The sequence below is a fragment of the Telopea speciosissima genome, chromosome 3 (assembly GCF_018873765.1).
Source record: "Telopea speciosissima isolate NSW1024214 ecotype Mountain lineage chromosome 3, Tspe_v1, whole genome shotgun sequence".
Taxonomy (NCBI): Eukaryota; Viridiplantae; Streptophyta; class Magnoliopsida; order Proteales; family Proteaceae; genus Telopea; species Telopea speciosissima.
In genome coordinates, this window is record NC_057918.1 from 1,382,143 (window position 1) to 1,402,690 (window position 20,548).

The following is a 20,548-nucleotide window of genomic DNA, read 5'->3' on the forward strand; positions in this document are numbered from 1 at the left end:
TCTAATATTGTGTGGAAGTCATTGCCCCTCCCACTAGATCCTGTTTGAAGGATTTTACATGCATATTTCCCTTAATTTGCAGAGAAGGGCTTGGGGAAGGATATGATGGCGACATAGCTTTTGCTAGTGCCCTTGAAACATTTGGAGGAGGGCATAATGATCCTATCAGTGTTGCTTTTGGAGGTATTTTTTTTGTGGTAATTGTTTTGGCTTAATTTACTTTGGGATTATTGATAAAGGCAACTTGGTGGTAAGCTCGTGCTCAACCCCCCCCCCCCCCCCTACCCCCAAGCACAGCCAAATAAAGTTGGGTATAGTTTTGCCTATGTTTCTTGTTGTCTGCTTCTATTATCATTTTATCACATAGTGCATATGGATCCTTGTGGAAGATTGATATTCCTTTTTAATCCATCCCCTGGTCATGGCTATAGGATTGGTGCGGCCATTGATGGGTGAACCAGTGAATTATTATATTCTCTACCACTTTTGATTCAATGTTTTCCTGAACTTGGTTCTCTGGTTACTACAATGGTTTAAAGCATTGGTCTTGGGCTGCATATGGGAAGATGATTTAAAGAGCTGTCTCGGAGACGTATTGGAGAGACGCTAGGAGACGTTGCAATATTCATAGATACATGCAAAATTAGTTTTTAAAGCATAATACACTGCAAATAATCAATAAATAAGGATATATAATCACAAAAACATGTTGCTATGAGTCTAGAGAATTCAAATTCCTTTTACAATGGCGTCGCAAGCTTACTTGGCACATGCACAATAAAACATATTTACTAACATTTTGTTTTCAAATTCAAATCATTTTAAGATGGAAAAAATATGGAGAAAAGTTCTCTCTGGGGAGGTGTACCGCCCACGCCTAGACACAGAGAGGGGGGGGGGAATGGAGAAGAAGCATTGTGGTCCCAATTTATTAAAACAAAGGAAATATTTAGAATTTTAATAACTATAGAGGCATAAAATTAATGAGTCATACGATGAAGTTATGGGAGAGGTTATTGAAACTCACCTGAGAAAGTAGACTACTATTTCGGAAAATAAATTCAGATTTATGCCAGGAAGATCCTCAATGGAGGCAATTTTCTAACTGAGGAGACTCATGGAAAGATATGAAGAAGGCAAGAAAGATCTTCATATGGTCTTTATAGATCTAGAAAAAGCCTAGACAGAGTCCCTAGAGACCTAATCTGGAATATTCTAGAGAAGAGAAGGGTGTCATGTAAATACGTAGACATAATTAAAGATATGTATGCTGATATGGTGACTAGCATTAGAACGGCGGGGGGGGGGGGGTTGATGCAATCCTCGGGTTAACCTTTAATGGATTGCTTGTGGGCCCACTTGACTGTTGAATAAATCAAATCACAAGCACTAGTGGCAAAATAGTAAACAACTTGAGGTTTTATAAGGACAATGGCAGAATGGTAAATAATTGAGAGTTGTAGTGGTATGGCAGTATTGTGATAAAAGGGGATGGCAATCTGGTAAATAAAGTGAACAATATAGGGTCCCTTAGAAAGAGATACAAGGCTTTGGGGACAATGTGAATTTAAATTGGTAGGGTAATTCTGAAAACTAATTAAAGAAGGGTAAATTTAATAAAGAAATTAAGGGCTGGAGGGCTTAGTTGTAATAACCTGAAATTAGGTTTAAGCAATAGAAAGACCTTTCTTCTTCCTCCTGATGGAACACCGGACAATAGAACAGGAAACCCTTGAAGAAGTTCTCCACTGCTGCACCACTCGGCTTAAGATTTCGGTCGAACAAATCTTCCTTATTGATGATTGAATACCAACTGAGGTTGCCCCAAAGATAGAGCAACGGAGGAGAGCTAACGGCCTGAACCAGCTTCTAGCAGTAACTCGTAAGACCAATGCTGGCCTCTCGTTCGATCTCAGATCTCAGGAGTCGTTTGGAACTCATCTTCTAGAGCCGGCATAGTTGTTAAGGTGTCGTCTAGGCGATGCGTAAGCATCCAGGTGCTGCTTAGGCGACGCCTGGGCGTCCAGGCGTCTTGGTCGCCTAATTGGTGTCGCTTTGATTTTGGACCCTCTCCAACGCCTTGGGTCCCTAAACACTGTGACAACTATGCTTCTAAGTTTCCAGCCGCTCTAGGGAAAAGATATGGTTCCCAGAACCTCAGATCGAAGGAATCAGAAAATCAGTGTGATGCAGATCCTTAGTTTAGTTTAGTTTATTTCCATACTTAGTTTTTATTTTGTGTTTTTAATTGAACCGGGTTAAATTGGTTACATCCAATTGGTTCAATTGGTCTAATTTAAGTGAAGTGATCCTATTGGCTAAGAGGTTCTTATATCCTATTGGCTAGTAGAGAATCTTCTTTATTTTAAGTAGTTTAAGTTGTTTTTAAGTCATTAGGGGTAGATGAGTCTTTTCATTTAAGTTTTTAATTTGTTTTTAAATTGATCCACCTCTCCACGATTTAAGTTGGAGATTTAAATTGTAATAGATTTAGGAATAGGCCTTTTGGCCCCTTATTTAATAAGAATCGTGGGAGAGGCTCCCCCACCAAGTTTTATGTTTAAAAAATTCGTTTCCTGCTGTTAGCCTTTGCTGCTGCTGCTTCTCTCTTCAGAGACTGTCTTGTGTGTCATATAAAGACCCCTTGTGAGTCATATCAAGGGTTAGGGTTGGTGGACTCCGGCGACTCCTCCCATCTTGTAGATCGGGAGGTCCTTCTTCTTCTTCAATCAAGTTTCTCCAAGCTGCCATTGAAGAACCTGCAATTCAGTAAGTTAATTTAGTGTTTTATTGTTTCCCCCCTCTTCCTAACCTTCAATCCTAATCTTAATCGATCCACATTCCCTTCCTCCATTAAAACCCTAATCGATCCCATAAACCCTAGCTTTTGTCTACAGTCTGTCCAGCCATTATCCTCCATCAGTTCTCCTCCAAAATCTAACCACAGATCCAACACAGCAGACCCTCCACTCGACTACCATCTCAGCCCCAACTTACAACTCTAAACCCTAATCCCCTCATCCCTCTAAAACCCCAAAACCCTAGGATTCCTAGATCAGTCACTTCTGCCCATCCATTCCCCTCCATATGCTGATCGAATGTTCTTCTCCCTCATTGGAAAACTCGACCAGAACCTGATCCCAAACTTCCATCTTAAAACCCTAGTTCCTGCCTAGAATCTAAAACCTAAAACCCGAAACCCTAGCTCTAGAATTCCAGAATTTTAATTTCTTATTTAAACCTAATTAAACCTATGTCTTTAGCTTCCTAAAAACCTGCATATCATTACTATATAAAACCCTAACTCAAACCCCTAGTCTTAACCCTAATTCTGCCCTAATTTAGCCTATGCTGTCCCAATCGGCCAGCCCTAGTGTATGACCCCATTACCTGGCTCCTAGTGGGACTATTCCTACCTAGGACTACATTACAGTGAGTTCCGGTGTCGTCTTCTAGCCTCAAGGTACCGCTAACAGCAAGGGAAGGTATAAAGGGACTCAAAGGGGAAGCAGGATTGTGGAAGAAAGAAGAAGAAATTGAGAAGGGGAGACGTGAGAGAGGATCAGAGAAGAATAGAGAGGTAAGTGCAGCTCATGGCAGCCATCGGTTTCAACCCAAATAAGTTTTCATTCAAATCTCTAATCTGAGTATCGTTTCATTACAATGGTATTTAAGAAAATAATTGAAGACTCCTACTCTAAAACTGAAACATAGAAATCCCAATTGAAACAGAAATGGTCTCAACTGAAACAAACTTTGACTCAAACTCTACTGCTATCTACAGCTGAAATAAAAAGAAAATATATAAACTAATTTCTAATTTATCCAATGCCTATCTGCATTAGGGGGCCAAGGTAATGAATTCCCAATCTTAATTGGGTCACACCAAGGATCAGCCTTAAGCCCTTATTTGTTTGTGTTTATCATGGATGGCTTAACCAGAGGCATTCAAGATGAAGTCCCATGGTGTATGATCTTTGCAGACGATATTGTTTTGGTAGATGAGACAAAAGCAATGATTAACGCCAAAGTGGAACTATAGAGAACAACCTTGGATTTAAAAGGTCTAAAGGTAAGTAGAACTAAGACTGAATATATGGTGTGTAACTTTAGCAGCTCTTAGATCAATCGTAAACAAGGATGGAGATGTAGATAATGACGTTGTCCGAAGGATTAAATAGGTGGATGAAGTGGAGAGGTGCGTCCAGAGTTCTGTGTGATCTGGCAGATCTGCGTATCCCTTTAATGATGCAGATCCAAAGACCTACATCTGCATGAAGAAGAAGAAGAAGCCCTTGGAGTAGGGCCGAGTGTGTTTGGAGCCTTAGTTATTTCCATACTTAGTTTATTTTCCAGTCTATTTGGAACCGGTCCAGACCATGGTCCAATTTAAGTGATTTAATCCTATTGGTTGCTTAGGAATCTTTTTATTTAGAGCAAATTACTTAGACCTCCCTTGACCTTTCTGACAATTCAGGGAACCTCCCCTGCCTTTTTGACAACTACTCAAACTTCCCCTACTTTTCAAATTGGGCTTCACTTAGTCCCAGTCCGTTACTTTTTTAACGCTAGGTAACGGATAAATTTGAAAAACCTAAAAAAATTACCAATTATGACTTTTTTACCCATAGGAAGTTACCCTATTGCCCTTCACTCTTTCCCTTTCTTCTTCCTCCTGCAAACCCACCTGCTCCCACCCCTCTGCAACTCCATCCATGCAGGTCGCAATCCCCACTCCACCTGAGAAACATATTAAATCTCTCTCTCTCTCTAACACTTTTTTTCTTGAAGAGAAGGAGAAGTAAATGCTTCTTAAAGTATGATGATTGGAGTAGTTTTTACTGCACAGAACTTCAAATGAGCACACGATCTAGGACGAATTAGATTCACTTACCGAACAAATCTAGGGCAACAAACCCACGATCTCATCAAATTGCACTCCCAAAACACCAGAGAAAACCCTACCTAAACCCAAATCCTAGATCACTAACAAATGAAAGCAAAATGAACGAACAAAATCATGTTTCCAGACGGAGACACTTAAATTAATGATCAGATTTCTCAGCTTATGCAGTGCAAGCCTTTGTTCGAGCAAGAGGTTCCCTTATTGTCTTAGACTTCGCCACACATACTGCTGGCGGTACCTTGTTTTTGGGTGTTTTTCTTCATATTTTCTTTCTGCAATTAATCTGAATCTGTCCATCAGATTCAGCTGTCCTTCCAGTGTTTTATTACAACCCTTTGGAGGGTCTTTTGGTCTGATTTTGGTGGCAACCTGCCCCTCAGATTGAAAGTAATTTGATTTAACCCAAAATGTGGGTGTTTTATCTTCAGAATTCAGTTTTTTGTTCACTGGTTGGACTCTTAATTAGATCAGTGTCATTCTGTGGTGATTCCTTCTTCCTTTGGTTACTTATACTCAGGCTTGGGTTCGATTATATATTGGTTCCAACAGTTTTCGGTGCGTTCTTACTCGCGACTAAGGAACTCATTAGAGGATTTGTTTCTCAACGATAGCTTGGGTCAACACTCCATCTCTGGCCGGAAAAGCTTAGAACTTGTTTCAGTTCCATTGCAGATAACCCAGATGGGTTTGCAGGAAAAATCCTTTCCTGGGGATGCAACAGCTTTTTTTTAGATAAATCTTTTCTATTTGCAGGTTAGGGTTGAGTTGAGAGGGTGAATTAGATTCACTTACAGAACAAATCTAGGGCAACAAACCCACAATCTCATCAAATTGCACTCCCAAATCCTCACAAATCGCGGAGAGGAGGTGGGTTTTGGAGGAAAAAGAGTGCTGTGGAAGCGAAACGAGAAGGATGAGGAGGTGGGTTTTGGAGAGGAGTGCTGTTGCATCTCATCTGGGTTCAAGGTTTGCAGGAGGTAAAAGAAGAATAAGGAGAGGAGGAAGAAGAAAGATAAAAGGGAAAAGGTGCGTTGTTGTCTTTTGTAAATAAGGGCATTTTGGTCACATCAGGTTAATTATTAACACCGTTAACGGCCTGGGGCTAAGTGAAACCCAGTTTTAAAAGTAGGGGAGGTCTGAGCAGTTGTCAGAAGGGCAGGGGAGGTTCCCTGAATTGTCAGAAAGGTTAGGGGAGGTCTGAGTAATTTGCTCTTTTATTTAAGTTGTTTAGCTTTTAATTTAAGTTGTCCGACCCCTCCACGATTTATGTAGAGAGGGTGATTTATATTTGTAATAGGAATTCAGCCAAGGATTCAAACTCTTGGGTTGAATAGGATTTGGGCCATTGGCCATATTATAAATAAACAAATCGTGGGAGGCTCCCCCACAATTTAGACTTTTAAAAAAATAGCTTTATGCTTGCTGCCATTGTTGCTGCTGCCTTGCTCGATTGAGTGTGCCTTGTGAGTAATATCAAGGTGAAGGAACTGGTGGATCTCCAGTTGACTCCTTGCGTCTTGTAGACCGGGAGGATTTGCTACTCATCTCCTTGCATGTTGCATCTTGTAGATCGGGAGAACCTATCTTCTATCTTCAAAGCTGCTGCCATTGAAGATCTGCTATTCAAGTAAGTAGTTTGCTGTTTCAGCAATCATTCTTCTTCTCCTAATCCTCTAACCTAAGCCCATCGATCCCCATTACTATCTCCTCCATTAATCCTAATCGATCCACTAAACCCTAAGCTCATCTTCATTCTGTCCAGCCTTATGCCACCATTCATTCAAATTTCAACCACAACATCCCCACATAACCTCTACACGATCCTAGCTTCTGCCCCATTCCTACATCAAATCCCTATTCCCCCTCATCTCCCATTAAACCCTAAAACCCTAAATTACTGCCCAGCCATATCCAATTATCCAAAACTCACCAAACCTTGGTCGAATGCTCCTCTCTACCATTAGAGAGCTCGATCTAAAGCCCTAGCCCTATCTCCACCTCTAAACCCTAAATTCCATCACTCTCACCTTCCCCAAAACCCAAAACCCGAAACCCTAATTTTTTGTTTTTGAATTTCTTATTCAAACTTCACTACACTTAGCTCATTAGACTCCTATAAACCTGCCTAGCATTACCAAATAAGATTTACCCAAGGTACTAAAACTCGGGTCTCTCGGTGCCAACTCGACTCTTGGAAAAACCGAGACGAGTCGAGATCTCGACGAGTTGGTGCATTTTTTTTTTCAACTCGAAGCCTCAACTTTGGGTCAACCCAAGATCCGGACCCGAGATCCGAGATCTCGCCGAGATATGTCGAGTTTTGTCCAATTAGGTAAGGTATTTAAGTGGTAGGTGGGTTAAAATAATGGGTTGAAACCGAGATCTCGTCGAGATCCAACCGAGATCCGAGATCTCGGCGAGATCTCGCCGAGATATTGCACTTTGAGACTCGCAGCAATCTCGTCTCGAGATTTCAAAATCCGAGAAACTCGGCGAGATCTCGAACCTTGGATTTACCCCCATTACCCCTGCACTAACCCTAAATTTGACCGAAATCCTCAAACCTGTCCAATCGGCCAGACTTGGAAGTTTTTGTTGCTTGGCTCCTAGTAGATCACTTATCTATCTAGGACTACATTAACGGTATTAGAGCCATGGATGAACATGGCAATCTAGTGCTGAATACAGATCTTCCACCCCCATCTGATCCCATGGCTGCCATAATGGAGATGAGGATGTTGAGATGGATGTGTGGGAAAACTAGGAAGGATAAAGTAAGGAATGACCTTATTAGAGCTGGATTGGGAGTAGCTCAGATACATGATAAACTTAGACAAAATCGTTTAAGGTGGTATGGCCATGTTCAACGGAGGCCTTCAGATGCCCCAATTCGGAGGAGTGACCTGATCCTGATTGAGGGAACAAAAAAAAACAGGGCATGCCTAAGATAAGCATAGGAGAAGTGGTGAAGAAAGACATGCTTAGCTTAGGCCTTGTTCCTGGTATGACCTCAAATAGAGTTGATTGGAGAGCAAAGGTCCATGTGGTCGACCCCAATTAGTTGGATTATGATGTTGTGATGTTGTTGTTGTATTACACTCCATTTCGAGGCCTGGAGCAGAATATTGGGCAGTTAAGAAGCGGTACGTAGCTAAGAAGGGTCGATGCCCTAGAGTTTATGTTGATATTGTATGCCCCCCCTTTACTTTATTATTAATTTGATGTCTCTTCTAGGATCCATGTAGCCGACCCCATTAAGTTGGGATAAGGCTATGATGTTGTTGTCGATGTCCTTGACTGAAAATAAAAGGAACTCTGCTACCAAAGCAACCAGTTGTAAAACTCGAACCGGAAGCCAAACCCAATCTTCTTCAATTCAGTCCAGCAAACTCAATACTTTAACCAATCAATTTCAAAATTAGGTATAGCTTCTCCATTCTTTGTCCACTTGGAATCAGTAGAAGAAACCCAAAACAGTAACCAATAATTTAATAATATCTTGCAGAATCAGAACCTGGCTTTAGTAGCAAACTCAGATCTCCTAGCTCAGTAAGTCCTTCCAATTCAAATTCTACAGCCTGGGTTGCCCTAAGGTAAAGTTCCAACCCACAAAGTTTCAGGCTAATACAAGGAGAATCATTTGAGATAAGAGAAATTCCTCTTAGTCCAAAACTTATACCAAAAAGTTGTGTATCTCTTGTTTCAGTTGTGCATCGTATTGAGAGGCCAACATTCGATAAATATGGACCGTATCAATGCTTAATAACTTGTTTTCCACGTTGAAGGCATTTATCGTCATTCTCTAGCGGCCTTTATTAGATTCAAGATCTACTTTTATCTATGGAGTTGGCTATTTCCTTTTGTCTTTATCTGTTTGTTCATTTAAAGATTCTTTTATGATCATTGACTTGATGTAGTGGGCTTTCTAGCTGATAGCTATTATCAAAAAAGGCTTCCATCTAGATGTAATGCCAAATAAGAGAACCATGATAAAAATGGGGAATTAAGGCTGAAGCTATTATGACTCAGAGTCTCGGACTTGGGATAGGTTTGGTGCAAGGTTTTAGGTCTCGATTTTGACCCTGGTTTCGCCAAGCCACGAAACCGAGTTTTGGCGAGATCTCGATGAGTTGGTGTATTTTTCACTGTCTTGACTAAGTGGTAGGTTTCGGTGGCTACATGGCCAAGATAGGTCATGAAACTTGACACCCACCCTATTTTAGGCCTTCTAAACACAATGGAAACATTAGTTTTTACAAATTCAAATCTAAAATGGCATTTTGACTTCGGACCCTAGGTTGGTAGTCTACGGCATAGGTGAGCTCTACCCTAGGTTATTCCACACAATATTAGAACACATATAATTAAAGTAGAGGTGTAAAACAACTTAATTAAGCATTAGGAATTAAAAAACATCAAACCATAAACCATTTAAGCATTAGGCATCATATTCATAATCATATATGGTGATGGTTTGACGGTTTGTTAATAATTGTTAGAAACTTGGAAAGAGACATAAATTAAACAAATACAAGTGTATGTGTGTAACAAGTCCTACAATTTGAGAGTAGCTATTACTGAAATGAGTGGCGGTGGACATTGTATTACATATAAAAACTACATAGTCAACAAACAAGTATTGATCATGAATCTATGAAAAAAAGCACCAAAACCCTCTCTTGATGTTGAAGCTTCAATCTTGAATCTCCAAGCATCTTCATTTGAGGTGACATTTACCCAAAAAAGCACCAAAATCCTCACCTCCAAGTGTTTTTTCTTCATAGTAGAGCGAGAAAAGCGAGAATTCGAGTTGAGGTCGAAATCTCGCCGAGAGGGTGCCGGTGCCTTTTTATAGCTTTGTTTTTGATCGAGTCGAATCGCGATTGAGATATACCACAAGATCTCGGCGAGATACCGAGATTTTGACCGAGATATTGCACAAATCCTGTATCGCCTACCGTCTCGTCTCGAGACTTCATGAAACCGAGTTTTTTTCTAGATCTCGCCGAGATCTTGTACCATGGTTTGGTAAACTAAGTCCACTCCACAAGGACCGTCCTCCTTGACAAATCCCAAATTCTAAGGATGAGTAGTTAAATCATTGAAATCTTACTAATGTTCTTGTTGTAATATGGGTTCAAGGGTAGTTTGGTCTTTATTTATTTTCAGGGGTATTCTTGTCCTTGTACCTATTCTAGAACTTTTCTTTCTCTCATCTATTAAAAATAAAGTAGGGCTGTGATCTCAAAGTCAAGCCATTATTTCAAGAACCATCAGTTCTGATACTGACAACCCACTCATATTCTGTTTAGAGATCCCTCTTCCATTTATATTTTAGATCTTTAGATCTGCAAGTAAATACAGGGGGTAATATGGTATACTAAGTAAAAATCTACTATTTGATTTGTACAATGGATAAGCAAACTGGGGAATATATATGGACAGAAAGCCAGTTGTTGGATGGACAGGGTAGTTGTTTACATGGCACTAGAATTGCATGCATTCAGATATTTGCTAATTATTGCTTGTTTAATTATTTTACATAACACAGCTGTATCCTTGATTGGAAAGGTGTCCAATGAGAAGTTGATTGCCAATTCTGAAAGTTTGAAATATTGCTTAATCTGATTGTGGTATTAATACTTTCATATACTTTTTCTCCCCTTTTTCTTTTTGGAATTTGGTTGTTTCTAGGCCCTGTTATGACTAAATTTACAATTGCGCTAAGAGAAATTGGGACTTACAAGGAAGTTCTTCGATCACAGGTAAGAATCTTACCAAATTAAGTAGTATAGAATATTATGCTACAATTAAAAACTTCAAAATTAAACCACGTGGTTATTTGTAAGCATTGTATTATCAATTTAGAAGCCTCTTGTACTATTTTGTTCTTTGGGAAATAGTATCCTTTTTATTTATCAAAAACATGCTTATGGTGTACTGAGAATTTTTACTGCAACTGTCAAGGCAGTTATAAATTTCAATAGGCATACCATTACCATTTTTAATGGATTTTTTTTTTTTTAATTTTTTTTTTTAGGGGGGGGGGGGGAGGGGGATGAAAGATATTTAACCTTTTAGTATATGCTTTGGCTTTATTTGTTGATATTTTTATTTACATACAAAAGCAGATACTTGATTATTTTCCTTGAATTGCCAGAAGTTGCATCTGATGACTTCCAGTTGCTCTCTCTGCTTACAGTTTCCATTTTGTTGTGCTAGGTTGAACACATGTTAAATGACAGACTGCTGCAGTTTGCCAATATTGATTTGCATGATGTCAAGGTACCATATATTGCTCCTAGATTGAAAGTTTATGTGCTGTAGGAAGAAAGGGTTTAGCCAATGTCCTTGTTACCTATGTAATATTATTGTGAAAACTGCAAGTTCTGCATCTTGATTCGAGTTTTTTTATTTTTATTTTTTAATTTCTTGTTAAAATGCTGCCACATAGGATAGTTGAAGCATCACATTCTGTATAGTAGATGCCAATTACAAAGGGAAGTTGGGGGGAGGGTGGGACCGTGGAGAGATATATCTCATGTGAAACAACTTCTTGGACTGTTAGCAACTTAGCATGGGTATGGGTTGGAACAACTTGGAAGTGGTCTCTGACTGTAGAGTTCAGAAAAAAAATCACACCTTGGTTTATTTTCCGTTAAGTCTAATTTGATGCACTCTGCAGATCAGAGATTGCATTCCCTTGCGAACAGTTTGGATGAAGTGAATCTTCTCATTCAGTTCTTTCTTTGGTATCAGTAACAGAAATCCTTACCCAAGGGGATTGACTATTCTGAATGTGTGCTTTTTGTTCCTGGAAGATGCTGAAGACTTGAAATTGTCCTACATTTTTGTTTCATGGTCCATTTGCCAATGAAGTTTGTAATGAATATTATGGAAGGTTTGTGTTTCTTGTTTCATGCTGGAGGAGTTGCGTGGGGCCAATGGGTCATGTAATGCTTGAATGCTTTGAGAATCAGTGTTAAGGGCGAAAATACCTGAGTGGTCCTGTTCTATGGAGTCTTTGTTTCTAAAGAAATGGCAGGGGCTCTTGTAGCCCAGCATAAAGGTGATCTCTTTGGGATTTGGTAGCCTTTTGGGCTTCTAATATTGAAGAGTTCATGCTTAGGTACCTATGTGCCAACTGCTAAGTACAATATCAACATGTAGTGTGTGTGTAGATTGTGGACCTTCTATCGTATAGTTTGGCCATCCCTTTTCTTTCCTCTTGGGGCTGTGTGAATAGTGCAGGATTATAACTTGTCAATCGTCCAAAGGTAGGATAAGCAGCAAAGTAACATATTTCTGTGGAATCCTCTTTAGTTAGTAGTCCTCCCTGGAGGTGGTGGTGGGGATTTGGGTATTATCTACTCTATATGGTCACTGTATATCTGACATTTCTTCTTCAGTTTATAAGTTTTTTGTTGTTACATAGCCACGGGAGTAGTTTGGTTGTGTCCATTTTTTGTTTTTCATAGTATGGGTTTTTTTTTATGACCCTTATTTAGTTACCAAGTTCTCTGGTGTTGTGTCCTGATAGCTGTTTGGATATTTTCTAGGAGTGCCCTTTTCAAAAATGATCAGGGTGTTTTTGCTCTTCTATTTAGTTGAGCTGGACAATTGATATACAAATGCTTCTTTATTGCATAGTGGCTTGAGTTATTGAGAATAGGTCATGGCCATCTTGGATTGTGTAGGGTTTAGGAGGGTTTATTGTACAAGCAATTTTGTAGATCATATTCTTTCTTTTCTTTTTTTTTTTTAAAAGATTGATTGCAAGTAGAATCTTCTTAGTTTGCAGCTGGAGAAATCCCTTTTTCTCTACTGCATTGACTTCCCGCTTGTGAGAGATACCACATGGCAAATGGGGGTGTTCATCATGGAATGGGGGAGTGATGCAGATCCAAGCATCCGCAAGAAGAAGCAACCCTAAGATTAGGGCCTTGTAGTTGGAACCATAGTTTAATTCAGCCTTAGTTATTTCCTATGCTTAATTTTTTTTTTTAAGTTTAATTGTAAACTTAAATTGAACTGGTTCAGACCATGGTTCAATTTAAGTGAATTAATCCCATTGGCTGTTAGCATCTTTTTTCCTATGGTAGTAAGGGAATCTTTTGTTTTAAGTGTTTTAATTCCATCCCTCCATGATTTTTAGACGGAGAGTTTTTAGATTTGTAATAGGATTGGGTCTTAGGCCATATTATTATATTAATACAATCGTGGGAAGGCTCCCCCACAATATTCAGATGTAAAAAAAAAAAAAAAACTCTTTTGTTTGCTGCTGTCAATCCTGTCATTGCTGCTGCTGTTTGGCTCCACGTGAGTGTGCCTTGTGAGTAATATCAAGGTGAAGGGATTGGTGGACTCCGATCGACTCCTTGCATCTTGTAGATCGGGAAGTCCTTCTTCTAGTTCTTCGAAGTTGCTGCCATTGAAGAACCTGCATATTCCAGTAAGTATTTTACGGTTTTAGTTACCCCTTCTTCTAATCCTCCAGCCTAACTGCCTAAGCCTACTTACTCCCAATCGATCCCCATTAAACCCTATCTCCACTAAACCCTAAAATCCCTGTCCAGCCTTCTCCCACCATCAGATTCCCATCAAATTTGGATCACAACCCCCTCTCACCTCACCTTACACTCGATCCAGGTTGCTGCCCCAAAACATCAACCAAATCCTAATCCTCCCTCATCTCCATTAAACTTAGAAACCCTAAAAGCTACCCAGAACAATCCAGCCATGGAAATCTGCAAATTACAGCCGAATCTCACTGATATTACCCCTAACACTCAACCTTAAGCCCTCTCCCAAATTCCAAATCTAAACCCTAAAACTCATCACTCTCTTTTCCAAAACCCGAAACGCTAACCCTAATTTTTCTAAATTTCAATTCTTGACTTAAACCTTACTAACCCGACATCATTAGGTTCCTACAAACCTGCCTAGTTTATTCAAATAAGATTCAACCTTTTTTACCCTAAACCTAACTTTAATTCTGCCCTAATTTCCCAATTCTGTCCCAATCGGCCAGCAAGTTGTGTGATCCTGATTTACTTGGCTCCTAGTAGACCCTTGTCTATCTAGGACTACATTATGGAGGCTTGGGGAGAGAATTAATAGATGGCAATTGATGATGTTCACTGAGAAACAAAGATGGAAAGAATGTGTATGTTGGTTTTGTTCTTCCTTGGTTGTTGTGTTGTTGCTACTGTATACTAGTTGTGGTCTGCCCCTAGATGTAGGCTAGTGTACTATACTTTTTTTTTTCTCGTCAATAAATTTTTTCTGATAAATAAAATATATTTGGTTGTCTGATTACAAGTAGAGATAAATAAAGGAAAGCAAAATTGAAACAAAAATAAAGTGGAAACTTTTGTTATCACGATTGTAACTTACTTAAATTTTAATATGGTTAGCCAACGTATCAAATGGATCTCTTAGCACTATCATATTTTCCTGTTCTACTTGAAGTATTTTTTTGAAAGTGACATAAAATTTCATTTTATTTAGCAAGTTTTTGAGTTAGTTAAACAAAATTGATTAGAAAATTTTTCATTTTATTTTTATTTTAATATTTTTACAACATCAGAATATAAAAACCAGCAGCAAGGAGAGAAAAGGAGACGAAGAAGGAGAGAATAGAAGAAGAAAAGCTGTTGAGAGAGCTCACAGACGATGCACTCTCTTCTCTCTCAGATCTTCTTTATAATAATAGAAGTAGGAAGATTACAATAAGAACTTTCCTAAATAGAGTAGGAAAGAAATAAGAAGGAGAAATCTCCTAGAAAAATAGAAGCAAGCTACCTACTAAAAACAATAACAATACTAATCCACGATAAAGGGACTCCCTCTATCGTGGCTTGGCTTACACAAGTGGGCCTTGTGGACCCGATATCTTAACACTTCCCCTCAAGCACTCCCCCTCAAGCTGGAGCATATAGATCACCCATGCCCAACTTGACACAACTCTTTCGGAACATCGGACCAGGTAAGGGCTTAGTAAATAGTTCACCAAGCTGATCTGCAGAGGAGAGAAAAGGTGTGGAGATGAGTTTCTTCATAACAACATCTCTCACAAAATGAAAGTCAACTTTAATGTGTTTGGTCCTCTCGTGAAACACAGGATTGCTTGTATGGAATTTCATGAATACTGGCTTGTGAACAATGTGCCCACAACCTCTTTATTTATAATAGAAGGAAGAACATTCCAAAGTGGATACAATGATCATAATACCCTTATAGACAAAATTACCCTTGTACCCATTACATTACAACACTCTCCCTCAAGTTGGTGCATAAATATCAAGCATGCCCAACTTGCTAATTACAGAAGAAAAAGACTTATGACAAAGACTTTAGTGAGAACATCTGCTAGCTGATCACTGGATTGAACAAACGGGACACACACACCTCTTTGCTCTAGCTTCTCCTTGATGAAGTGTCTATCAACCTCCACATGCTTGGTACGGTCATGTTGGACTGGATTGTGTGCAATACTAATGGCAGATTTACTATCATAGTAGAGATGCATGGGAAGAGTTATTGGAAGATATAGGTCCTGTAGGAGACCCTATAATCAAAGTAACTCACAAAATCCATGTGCCATAGCGCTAAATTCAGCTTCTGCACTTGATCGAGCAATAATAGACTGCTTCTTGCTCCTCCAAGTGACTAAGTTACCTCCAACAAAGGTACAGTACCCTGATGTAGATCTCCTGTCATCAGGGCAACCAGCCCAATCAGCATCCGTATATGCTTCTACTTGAGTATGACTGTGAGAAGAATATAAAATTCCCTTTCCAGGAGAAGACTTCAAGTATCTCAAGATTCTGTAGGCAGCCTCCAAATGAGAAGAGTAAGGATCATGCATGTATTGACTGACCAAGCTCACGACAAATGCTACATCAGGTTGGGTATGAGATAAGTATATCAAGCGACCAACTAATCTCTGGTAGCTGCCTTTATCAACTGGATCTCCATCCTTGCTCTTTAGATGAGTATTAGGCTCCAGTGGTGTGTTTGCAGGTTTACATCCTAGCATTCCCGTTTCATTTAGCAAATCAAGGGTATATAAGTATATTTTCGTTGGGACAGAGAGATGCCACGAGCTGAATGAGTAACCTCAATTCCCAAGAAATATCTCAGCCTCCCTAGATCCTTCACTTCAAATTCAGTTCCCAGGTACTTTTTCAACCTCTTCATTTCTTTAGTATCACTCCTAGTGATCACTATGTCATCAACATAAACAATTAACACTGTGATATGCTGCCCCACTTTCTTTATAAATAAAGTGTGGTCTGCATTACTCTGCTTGTAGCCATTTGACACCATAGCTTTGTGGAATCTCCCAAACCCTGCTCTTGGTGACTGCTTCAAGCCATACAATGCTTTCTTTAGATGACACACTTTTCCCTTAGTCTTTGAAGTAGCAAACCCGGGTGGAATTACCATGTAAACTTCCTCTTCTAGATCACCATGGAGGAAAGCATTATTTACATCTAATTGTTGAAGTTCCGAACCTTGCTTAACAACACGAGATTATCACTCTTCATCTTCGCAACTGGGACGAATCTTTCCTGGTAATCAATGTTGTGAATCTGACCTTATACCTTTCAACAGACCCATCTGCCTTCTGATTGATGGCAAAGACCCTTTTGCAGCCAACCGGTTTTTTTCCACGTGGAAGAGAAGTCAATTCCTAGGTTTTATTCTTTCTCAGAGCACTCATCTCCTCATTCATTGCTTCTTTCTACTTTTGTTCGACAATTGCCTCCTGCCAAGAGTTAGGAATAGAAGCAGAGGATAGAAAGGAAACAAATGCTTGAAAGGAAGGGGATAAAGATTCATAAGACACAAAATTAGAGATGGGATGTTGAGTACAACTCCTTTTAGGTTTCCTGATAGCAATAGGTAAATCAAGGCTAGGATCATAAATAGGCTTACCAAGAGTAGAGGTTGGAGCAGGTAGTACAAGTGGAGACATTTCAGTGGTGGTAGTCTTTTTGTGCCATGTTCCTCTGGCGAATGTTTCATTCAAGTAAGCATATTTTCCAGTCGCCCCTTGAACAAGGGGCTGCTCAACTTCTCCTTGTATTAGAGGCTGTTCCTGTTCCTGCCCAGTGATCCCTTCTTGAAGTTGTATTTCTGTAGATAGTTCTTCAACAGTGGGAATCTCAACTTCCAATGGCTTGATGAGAAGAGACACCTCTTCACTCCTAGGCTCCCCCTGAAGAGGTGTAGTGGGTGAAAAATAGGCCTCAGAATCACGAAAGACAACATCCATAGTAATGAACATCAGCCGTGTGGGGGGGATGGTAGCACTTATAGCCCTTCTGAGTGGCGGAATATCCCAAGAATTCACACTGTCTCGAGGATCAAGCTTACGAATATGGTGATGATTGCGGGCAAAAACATCACACCCAAACACCTTCGGAGGGACAACAAAGGATGAATTTTCCCAAAGGACTTCAAGGGGGCAGCGAGCATCCAAGACCCGAGTAGGCAGGCGATTAATGAGATAGGAGGTAGTAAGAACAATATCTCCCCAAAAGCGTGGAGAGACACTCATGGTAAACATGAGAGAGCGAGCAACCTCCAAGAGATGGCGGTTCTTTCGCTCAGCAACACCATTTTGGGTCGGTGTGTCAACACATGAGGTTTGATGTATAATCCCATGAGAGTCAAAGTAAGTGCGAAGGCGGCTGTCCATGTACTTCCCATTCTCAGTGCACACAATCTTCACTCGGGCATCGAATTGAGTCTGAATCATTTTGTGAAATAATTGGAAGCAATTAAATACATCATTTTCTGATTCATCAAGTAAACCCATGTGGTTCTACTAAAGCAATTAATGAAAGTAACAAACCATCGAAACCCAAAAGTTGACACACACCGGGCAGGGCCCCACACATCCGAATGAATAAGACCAAAAGGAACTAAACTTCTTTTGTCAGAAATGGGATAAATAGCTCTAGTTTGTTTAGCAAAAGTGCAAGCATCACAAGTAAAATTGTTTGGATTACAACTTTTAATCAAAGTAGGAAATAAAGTAGATAACACATCAAGAGACGGATGGCCAAGACGACAATGTCATTTATTGAGTTCAGCAAGGGCAGAATCTTAAGTGCCTGAAGTAGATGCGTGAGAAGCCAAAGCAGAATTATCAGAAGATGATCCGTCAAGCACATAAAGACCACCGACCACCTTACCACTACCAATCATATGACCCGTGTCCAAATCCTGAAACAAACATTGAGAAGGAAAAAAGGTTACTTTGCATTTCAAGTCCCGGGTGAGACTACTAATAGACAAGAGATTAGTAGAGAATTGCAGAACATGTAAATTAGAGGAAATACGCATAGAGGGCAAACAGTGTACAATCCCTTTTCCAGAGATGGGAGAAAGGTAACCATCAACAACACAAACTTTGGAATTACCAGGTTAAGGAGAATAAGTCGAAAAATTAGAAGGAGAACCTGTCATATGATGTATTGTGCCAAAGTCAATTACCCAAGAGGTGGAATCGATAGAGGAACAACTACAACTAAAAGAAATACCTGAACCACAATTTTCGGGCAAGGAAATGGTGGAGGCAGCCGTAGAAGAAGCAGAGGAAGCATTAGTGTCCAGCCTGGTCATCAAAGTGCGAAGATGCGGCATCTCGTCATGGGAAGGAGGCCCGGTCGGATCAGAGGAGTGATCATCAGATGTGGCTTGGTTTGCTTGGGCAGATCGGTTGGAACCACGCCCCCGGGTATGTGCAGGGCACCCATGAAGCTTCCAACAACGGTCCTTGGTATGACGTTCCCTACCACAGTAATCACACTTGACCGGAGGATGATCATTGCTCACACGATCAGTCCCAGTACCATGGACAGAATTCCCTCGTGCAGCAGGTTGAGAGCTAGAGAGAAGAGCAGATCGTTCTTGGGTAACAGGCTGAATCATTGTTGTCTGGCGATCGTCTTTTTAACAGCAACAAGGGAATATGCTTGTTCAAGAGAGGGAAGAGGATCTCGATTGAGCACTGATGCTTGGATATGATCAAACTCAATGTTGAGACCAGCAAGAAAATAAAAAACACGCAAGTGCTCTTCCCATTTATGAAAAGCAGTAGTATCCACATCACAGGAAGCAGTAAAAGTCCCACAAAAATCCAGTTGTTGCCACATGGTACACAACTTGGAATAGTACTGGGAAAGAGTTAACTTCAATTGCTTGGTCTGAAGATTTTTTTTGGCGAAGCTCATACCAAGTAGCCGCATTGCCGATCTTAGAGTAAGTGTCCTTGGCTGTTTTCCAAATCTTCGCAGCTAGAAGGCGAGAAAAGGTCTCATTCAATGATGGGACTTTCTCATCAGCTAGAAGATGACTTTTAACCGACTGAAAATCAGGATGAAGTCTAGCAAGAAATTTAGCAACATGAAATTCTGGCCGTTGGAGTTTTAGCTACTTCAAGTTAGTAGTGAGTGGTTGATGGACTTGAAGTTCCTCAATAATCCCCTTGTAGCTGCTGAAATTGCATTTAGAGAACTATCCCCTTGGGAGAAGCTGAACAGCCTTTCATATAACTCATAAGTACGAGAGATATTTTTCTCCTGGGAGAAACTTTCCTTTAATTCATTCCATACGCCCTTGGCAGTTTTGTGAAACATAACATTGGCAGCAATGGAGGGTTCAATACTATTCCATAGCCAGATCTTGAGTATGGATTTTCATGCATCCAATCATCATGTGTTGTAAAAGTAGTGGGATCTTTAGGATCAACATTGGGGGGATCATCCGTAAGATATTTCATCTTCCCCTTGGCATGGATATAAACAAGTACAGCTTGTGACCACAACATATAATTAGAAACACCATTCAGTTTAATACTGGTAATCTGAATATGGACATTATCCACAGTAGGCTTTGAATCAGCCATCACAGAAATTAGTAGCAACCACAGACGAAGTAACACAAAGTAGAAAAGACCAAGGAGAATCAGCAGCAGTAGGTAATCACCAGAAGTTGTGCAGAGCAGTAGTGTTGAAATTTAGCAATCAGCAGTAGAAAACACCAAAAAAATTATTCAGGGCAGAATACCTTTAACGATTGGTGCAAGATTGCTGTAGATGGAGTAGAACACATCCCCAAAAACTTACTCTGATCAGCAGGCCTGATCAGTCTTAATGGCAGATGGAAGGTACCCCAAAAAACCAGAAAACAGAGCATCCGCCAGGTGTAGAGAGAAAAAAATATAGAAGAAAATCCAACCAGTAGAAGTCTTCCAACTCTGGATCGAGTCTAGCACGAATAGAAGCCAATGGTCTCTGAAAAATTCATCCACATCATGTGGTGGACAATGGAATAAAACTGATAACTTGTTGTTGAAGAAAAACCCAATAACAGAGAAGCCGCAAGCACCATAGTAGCAGAAAATCGATCTCTTTCTTCAATATTTCTTCATGGGTCGATGAGAATAGGTAGTAGTAGTAGTAGTAGTAGTATGCAGCATAGTTGTCATGGCGTCACCATGGCGACGCCATGGCGTCCTGGCGCTGGAGAGGGCTGCATGGCGACCTACGCCATGGCGACCCTCTTTGATTTCTTCTTCCTAACTCTCTTTCCCTCTTCGATTTCTTCTTCCTGTCTTCGATTTCT

The 20,548-nt window shown here is 40.1% G+C and overlaps 1 protein-coding gene across 1 annotated transcript in view; it reads left to right on the forward strand.

Annotated features, from left to right (window-relative positions):
- The window catches only part of LOC122654031 (ADP-ribosylation factor GTPase-activating protein AGD3-like), a 54,519-nt gene that overhangs the window by 7,525 nt on the left and 26,446 nt on the right, over window positions 1-20,548 (forward strand). The window contains exons 3-5 of the mRNA XM_043848003.1: window positions 83-183; window positions 10,601-10,671; window positions 11,129-11,191. Coding sequence (XP_043703938.1) covers window positions 83-183; window positions 10,601-10,671; window positions 11,129-11,191 — 235 coding nt within the window. The remainder of the gene's footprint in view (window positions 1-82; window positions 184-10,600; window positions 10,672-11,128; window positions 11,192-20,548) is intronic.